General features: G+C 50.8%; 1 protein-coding gene across 1 annotated transcript; it reads right to left on the bottom strand.

The window, feature by feature from the left end:
• Positions 1-5762: 5762 nt before the first annotated feature.
• On the bottom strand, positions 5763-7623 carry FOXD3 (forkhead box D3). Its single transcript, XM_063298053.1, has one exon. It carries the CDS (start codon positions 7099-7101, stop codon positions 5788-5790), a length of 1314 nt encoding a protein of 437 aa, XP_063154123.1. The 5' UTR covers positions 7102-7623; the 3' UTR covers positions 5763-5787.
• Positions 7624-8132: the final 509 nt, after the last annotated feature.

Genomic DNA, 8132 nt, shown 5'->3' with positions numbered 1-8132 from the left:
AAATTCCATATACAAATTATGCGTCATGTGAAGAAGCACATTGATTTGCCTGTCCTGAGCCTATTATGATGAGTGTGCCTGTGCTGTGCATAATTTTATGAATCTTGGTTTGGTTTTCTAGTCGTATTTGTTCTAAACTAAAAAGCACTGCCTGCATTTGTTCGTAGGAGCTTTCTCCACCCCTCCTAATCATTTCAGCTTCCTCTTTTTGCACCTTGTCAAAGATTACACTGCAGAAAAACTTCTGGAGCTATGATTAGCTGGAGCAGCTTGAAAGGTTTGTACCAGAATTCCATTCAAACTCTTATCTTTGACAAAATATGTTTTCTGCCCTATATTAATGGACAGGTGCTTTAAACAGCATCATCAACGATAATAGAACAATAATGCTTGTACTGAGGTATGATTGTCACAATTAGTCACAATGCCTACCATCACAGCCCTTCATAACTATTATTCCCATTTTACCAGCAAGAACTAGAACTGAATAGTGTGATGATTAATTGCACTTCCATCATGCCATTCCTTGAAGAAATTCAGAAATATTTGTTTCATAACAGTCTTTTGTGATAAGCCAGGCTGAAAGATAGTGACACCTATGGGAACCCACTGAAATTCTTCCTTGCTTCTTTGCAGTCGTCTACATGCTCAGTTACAATTTAGAAATGCTGTAAACCTTTCATACATGATTGCGAGCATTTATGTGCAAGTATTTGCAACTCCTACCCTTTTTATGTTTTCCCTTTAAAATACACAAAAAGGAAGGGAAGAAGACCATCCATGTATTTTAAACTGGAATATATAACACATCCATCTTTTCTACTTATGGTGTATCTGTGTAATTTGGACTGGAATAGGCTTCTGCTAGTTCAAAAAATAATTTGAGAAAAGGCTCCCAGAACTGCTCTATTATTTCCATTGTCCACTTTGTCATAAGAATCATACAAACTCTTATGGGCATGTAAAGGTCTGTGGCACAAGTTCACTGTATATTTGGACATACAGGCAACCAATCTGAATACCTGCTTCATTAAAGAGGCTAGCAGGGAAAGTACTGACATAAAATTCTTTTGCCCTGTAAAGTGGTTCTTAGAAACAATCTGTATTTTCATGTTGCACTTCACTGCCATACTTGCAAAGGATGCCTATACATTCAGATCAAAGCAGAATGGGATTCTGACTTCAGATCTAAGGCTTACAGCTTCCTATCAGATGATACCCATATAGCCCCCTTGTTAGCTGAAATCAGGTCATAGGAACTTACCACCAGGGCTTTAGAAAGGCTAACCCAAAGGCTTCTCTTGAGCTTTAGGTGGCATTCCAGGGATCTCTGTCCAAGAAATAATGGATGGGACCACATCAAAAATTAAACATATTTTGAATTAATTTATATATAAATAAAATTAATAAAACTTGATTTTTAAAAAGAATAGTTACTTTCCAGTCGTGCATTTAATCATCTTCCGTTTCTATCATTTTAGAAGTCACAAGTTCATACCAACTTTTGGAGATCTCCAGGGATTGCACCCAAGGCTTTCAGGGGCTACCTATGGATCAGAGGTCTGAGACTGTGAAGAATTCAAAAAGAGCCTATTGAAATCAAAGGAACCACAACAGCACCAGCCTGTCGGTATGGACTGCCCTCTTTTTATTAGTTGCCATTGTATCAGAGTTCAAGGATCCATACAGTATTCCATCTCTCAAATTCTTGCTCTTCCTGTCTGCTGTCTAAGCATTAACGTATCTACTCAATTAGATCTATTTTCTATGTCTCACAAATCTTTATTCTAGTAAGACAATAAAGGACGACCACCTTTGACTCACAGTAATGGCAATCTTTGATTTCTCTAGGCCTTTTTCTCTCTGAACTCCCCCCACCCCCCATGGCTTAGGCCACCACTCCACCATTGCAAGCAGCACACTGGCTGGGAGTTGAAGCCCCTCCAGTCTGGAAGACATCACCCCCCATGTTGAGAGAAACCCCGTTGTCTCCTTAATGCCTCGGACACTGAAGAAGGCAGAATGAAGGGATGAGACGCCCTCTTCCAGCTTTTCCTGTATGGGCTTCCAGGCTGAATGGGGCAGGTAAGGAGCCAAGGAAATTAAAAAAGCAAACAAACAAAACTTGGCCCATCATGGAGGCCTCCACACCACCACCACAGTGCTGCCAGCTCTTCAGCCCCTGGTTCCTTCTGTCCTACTGCCTCTTTCAGTTGACCTTGGGCTTTCTGGGCTTTATCAGTGAGGGCCCTTCTTCCCTCTCTCCTGTCTTTCCCCTTCTCCCTTGGACTCAAGTGATCTCCCCCCAAACAAGCAGTAGGTAGCTTGCCCAGATGAAAATGGGGACTCCCATCATCTTTAAACGAAGCGGTCATTTAAAGCTAATACCGAAGGAAGGAAGCTCACCTTACGCAGCTGAACAAAGCAGGGCAGTAATTTACATCTGATAAAAGTTTGGCGGCTTCTGGATTTGGACAGGCAGTTCTTTGCCACCCTTAAGTGGGTCACGATGCACCAAATTAGTGTATGGCTGTGTTAACACCACATGCCAAACCTGGTCCAGTAGAGACCAAGTGACTTACTTTGATGATTATTTCTTTTCTTGAATGGCTTAGCATATTATGCGAATTGAGGCCATGTGGCTAATTCTTGGGCAAGTACACTGTGCAAACAAATACCCGAAAAAGCGACTTAGTTTAGTCACCAAGTTAATCATGCCATGTGAACACAGCCTAGGTGTGGGCATTCGGATAAAGAAGGTATCAGGCACTTTTCCCTCTTGGAGCATCTACCTGCCTACCTCACCAGCCAGCCCACCTGTCCACCTATCAGCCTGCGCTCAAGTGTAGTCCTCCAGCCGTGCTTGGGATTGTCGTGAAGCCTCAGGGGGACAGCCTGCGATTTGACCCCGCATCTGCTGACCTGCACAAGGGAAAGCTATCGCCCCCTTCGGGTCTCTGGAAGACCAAAGGACAAAGCCCCGAATTCCTTCGGTTGTCTTCCCCGCCGCCAAAGGAGAGGCGGACGGGGAAACCTTCCCCAACGGAACCCGAAGCTGGCGAGGCGACCGACCCTCCCCTCACCAAGAGAGACGCGCACGCTGTTCAGGCCGGCCGCGCGGTATTAGAGCTATGCGAGGAACGCGGAGGGAGCGCTGTTCTGAGTAACAAAGGCTCCGGCTCGGAGAGAACCCCTGCGATCCGATGTCACGGCGGAGCCCGGAGAGCCCACTAGGGAAGTCAGGAAAGGCCCCTGCTCTCTTTTCCCAGGGGGATCAGCTAAATATAGGCCGCCGGCCTGACTCTGCCCCAACCTCCGGACCGTTTGCTGTTTGTGTAAAAAACGATTAGCGAGACACAACTGTGAAGCGCCGCGGGACTTTAATGGCGGCGGAGGCGCAGTCCTCCCCCCCGCCTTGCTTGCCTCATAAAAAGGATATTCGGTAACCCGGAGGGGAGGGGGGGGCTCGGGCAAGGGAGGGCGCAGGGCGGGGCGGGGCGCGCGAGACGGCGGGCGGGGGTTCCATGTAGGGATCTGCTGGACCAGCGGCTGACACCGAATCCCCCGCTTGGTAGTGAGGCCACCTGGCCTGCCTCGCAGTGTCAAATGATTAGCAGGTCCTTATTTATAAAGTTCAAGCTGCTTTCCCCCCGCCCCCGGTCAGCGGGTAGCTTACTTTATTTTCGTCCGCATATCCACGGGTATAAATGTTTACTTAGGGTGGAATAATATTTATGGGTTATCTAGAAAACAAATCGGGGCCTGGGCAAGGACGACTCGGGAAGGCATGTCCCCCGGCCCTTGTCCAGCAGGTGCGCTCCAACCAGCCTATTCCTAACGGGAGAGGGCAGATTCTGCAGCCAGGGGAAAGGCATCTTCCTTCCCTTCCTTACGGCACATGCTTCATATTTTGTTCCGAATAAAGCGTTTTCTATTCCCCTGGCCTCCTCAAAAAAGGAACGGAATGGTCCTCCGTTCTTTGAACTGCTCCTGATCTCTCTCTTATTTTACAGAACGGAAACATAAACCTCTTCTAAATTCGTTGTCATATCCATGGATTCTAACGGTTCGGCATTGAACTCTGATTTCCAAGGCCGATCCTGATTTAAAAGATGCCAAGATCTTTGCCTGCAAGGCTGATAAATAACATGAACGAGGAAGTCCCCCCTATTAGGCCCAGAAGGCTTAATTAGGTTAAACTCGTTGCGTACATCAAAGCATTTTTCACCAACATTCAATTAGGAATACGCCGTTAGGTTCTCTCCTAATTTTGCGGAGTGCCAAGCTGTCAACAGTGGCATGTCAGTTAGTAACTGACCATTGGTATCAAATTCTGAGTCTTGTGACTTTGACTGCAGTTCAAAAGAAATGAATTACAAGCTTTCTTGAACTTCATTCCAGAGACTAAAGTTAGATGCTATTGCAACAGAAGAAAAACATATCTAATTTAAAGACAAACAGAATCTTGACACCTTCTGCACTTCTTTGGACATGGGGGGAAATGCAGTTAATATAAAAAAGAAATGCAGGTGGAGCATTCAAGTTTTTAACTTATTAAATATAATTAAAACAGAAATGAGATTTGTCTTCCTGATTCTGTATTAATTCAGTATATATTTTTTCTTTCTTTCTTTTCTTTCTCAAACCAGAATTAATTGGCTGCTTTTACCACCAGAGCATCTGGCTTCAGTGAATTGCCCCATTCATATTTATTATGGAAGTTACTTCACCAACTTACTATCTTAATATTTATATAATATCCAAATAATTTGTCTATAAGTGTGATCCAGTCAGAGGCAGTTTTATAAGTACATTAGAGAAGACTGTCATGAGATATATCTAGATTTAGATTAATAGAAAAGCTCAAGGATGATCTTTGGGAGGGATCTTCTTGTTCTTTAAGACATTAGAATTTTCAATCTGCTGCATTTTTAAAGAGAATGATTGTTTCTCACATGTAAATTCCACTGATGTTTTTTATTCCCATCTAGCTGAATGACTACAGAATTTTCCCAATGGAACAAAATCGTTTTCATAACTCTCTCTTTCATATGATATACTGACTGGAAAGTAAACACCAAAAGTGCCATTTTAAAAATTTATTTACAAAGCTGTGTACAACACGAAGGAATAACATTTAGAATACATATATTCATTCATATATAAACAGACTTCTATAATAGAATGATAGGGACATTTCTCCCCTTCTTTCTTTCTGCTCAGTTCTTTCATATTTAAAACACCTTCCCTTATTGTTTGCTGTGTATTTGGATTTATTTCGAAGAAAACTACCAGAGGAAAATAAGAACCTTCAACAAAAGTGAAAGTTCGGGAGTCCTAAGCTTGACCGTTCCGGATTTCCCATTTTCCCTTTTTCTCTGTATTTTTTCTTAGCTTTTGATATATTTTTTCCCAAATATGGACCATTAAAAAAAATAAAAACTGCAAAGGAAAAGTCCGTCATTCCCTCTCGCCCTCCCCACTACAAATATGAACAAATAGCTTGCCGCGGGTTGCGAGTTAGCTTTACCTGCAGCGTCAGAACCCTTCTTTCCTATGCGCTTGCCAGCCTGTTTCGGGGCTCCGAAGCCTCCGGTTTACCGCGCGAAGCCCAGGGACTAAGGCAGCGATGCGGCAATCGGAGCCGAACGAGTCCGCAGAGGGTCGTGGCAAGAAAGGAGTCTCTGGAGAAGGAAAGGCGGCCACGACCCTCCTCGATTCTTCGCAGAATCGGAGAAAAAGGCGGAGGGAGGGAGGGAGGAAGGGTCCTGCGCTGGCCCGGCGGAGCTACTGCGCCGGCCACTTGGCCTGGACCACGGCGGCCGAGGCGGCGGGCTGCAGGAACTGTCCGGAGAGAATGTTTGTAGGCACGCTGAGAATGGGCGCGATGGCCGCCGTACTCCTGGCCAGCGAGAGCGGCTGGTGGGCCAGCAAGCCCGACTGCGCGGTGACGGGCGGCCGGAGGAACGTCTGGGCGCTGGCGGCCGAGGAGCTGGCGGCCGGCCCGCCGCCCCCCGCGCCCGCCCCGATGATATTCTCGATGCTGAAGGAGTGCCGGCCGCTGGGCTCGGCTTTGACCCCGCCGGCCGCCGTGCCTGACCCGGCGGCGCCGAGGCCGCTGAGCTGGAGCTGCAGGCTGGGGCTGAGCTGGGCGTTGAAGGCTTTGCGGCTCAGCTCGCCGGAGGGCAGGAGCGGCACGGCGGGCGGCAGCATGGGGCCGACGGGCGGGATGTAGGGGTACTGCAGGGCGGCGGGGTGCGGGTAGGCGCCGTGGGGCAGGCCGTAGGCGCGGCCGTAGGGGCCCGAGGAGGAGGCGGCGGCCGCGGCGGCCGCGGCGGCCAAGCTGTAGGCGCCGAAGCTGTGCATCATGAGCGCCGTCTGCTCGCGCAACTGCTCCTGCTGGTGCCGCTTGAAGCGCTTGCGGCGCCGCAGGAAGGAGCCGTTGTCGAACATGTCCTCGGACTGCGGGTCCAGCGTCCAGTAGTTGCCCTTGCCCGGGTTGCCCGGCTCGCGGGGGATCTTGACGAAGCAGTCGTTCAGAGACAGGTTGTGGCGGATGGAGTTCTGCCAGGCCGGGAACTTCTCCCGGTAGTAGGGGAAGCGGTTGCTGATGAACTCGCAGATGCCGCTCAGCGTCAGCTTCTTCTGCGGGCTCTGCAGGATGGCCATGGTGATCAGCGCGATGTACGAGTAGGGCGGCTTCACCAGGCTGCTCTTGGGCTTGCCGCCGCTGGAGGCAGCAGCCGCAGCAGTCGCCGCCGCCGCCGCCGCGGACGGCGCGCCCGGCGCCGAGCCCTCCTCGCCCTCCTTCTCCTCGACGGGGCTCCCGCCACCGCCGCTGCTGCTGCCCGAGCTCATCTCCGCCGCTTCCTTGGCCATCAGCAGCTCGGTCGCCTCCTCCAGGGCCAGCGAGGCGGGCAGCCCTGCGGCCGCCCTGGCTACCCCGCTGCCGGGGCTGCCGCCGGCCTCCACGTCGCTGCCGCCCTCCCGCTCCTCCAGGCAGTCGTCCCCCTCGCCCACCACGTCGATGTCCACATCTTCCGCTGTGAGAACCGTCTGGCCGGACATGTCGCTGGCGCTCAGGCTGCCCGACAGTGTCATCCCAGCTCAGGAAAGGGAGAGCGGGGGGCAATTAATTGCAGCGGCGACAATCGGAAGGACCGGAAGAAGAGAGTTGGAAGAGGAGGAGAAGGGACTGAAAGTGTATCTGTGGGGAGGGGAAGGGAGGGAAGGGGGATCCTGAGGACACTTGGAGGCAAATCCGCCCCCTCTTTCTGCGAGGTGCTTTTCCAACAGGTAGCGGCGTCGGCAGCGAAAGAGCGAGCCCCCTCCCCTCAGTCGTCTTCCTCCTCCTCCTCCTCCTCCTCCTCCCCCGCTAGCTGCCGGCCACGGGGCCTTCTTCTTGCCCAGCTGTAGGCATCGGAGAGCAGAACACAGACCTCTCCCACCTTGGCGGTGCCTGCGCTGGTGGGCGCCGAGCGATCTCCTGGTCAAGCCCCGCACTCAGCTCGGGCGCGACGTTGGCAAGCGGGGCGGCCACTCTGCGGGCTCCCTTCACCAGCCTCTCCCGACCACCATTTAAGCAGCAGCAGCCACGACGGGGCGGCAGGGACGAGGCGGAGGCCGCGGCAAAACCCAGCGAGGTTCTCGAGCTTCTGTACCGTTTTTTCCTCCTGGTCTGGAGTCCTTCAGGATTCCTCCGGCCTGGGAGGACTCCCGGCTTCCAAGCGCCTCCTGGCAGCTACCGGGCTGGATGGTGCTTTTTCCCAGCCGAAGCGATCTGCGACCAACGACCCGCTCCCGACTCATCGGAATTGTTGTCCCCGCCGCTGCCAAGGATATTGCTGCAGGTTAGCTCTCTTCGGCTGCGGGGTCTCCATCTCTTCTCTGTCTTCACTCCAATCCTTCCTCTTTCTCTTTGCCTTTACTCCTCTCTCTTCCCCCACCTCGCTGCTTTCAAATCCCACAAACACCCCCTCCCCGGTCTTCTCTGTTTAGGTTCCCCCCCTTTTTTTTTCTACCCCGAGAGGGCGGAGGGAGAAAGGTTTGGCAGCCCAGCGAGCAAGAGGGCGGGGAATCAACGGGCGTTATAAGGAACTCAGTTGCCACTTAGAAAGTGCCTTTTTAAAAGG

Source organism: Candoia aspera, chromosome 3 (assembly GCF_035149785.1).
Source record: "Candoia aspera isolate rCanAsp1 chromosome 3, rCanAsp1.hap2, whole genome shotgun sequence".
NCBI lineage: Eukaryota > Metazoa > Chordata > Lepidosauria > Squamata > Boidae > Candoia > Candoia aspera.
Note: the sequence above shows the minus strand (reverse complement) of the source record. Positions and strands in the feature narration are given on the sequence as shown.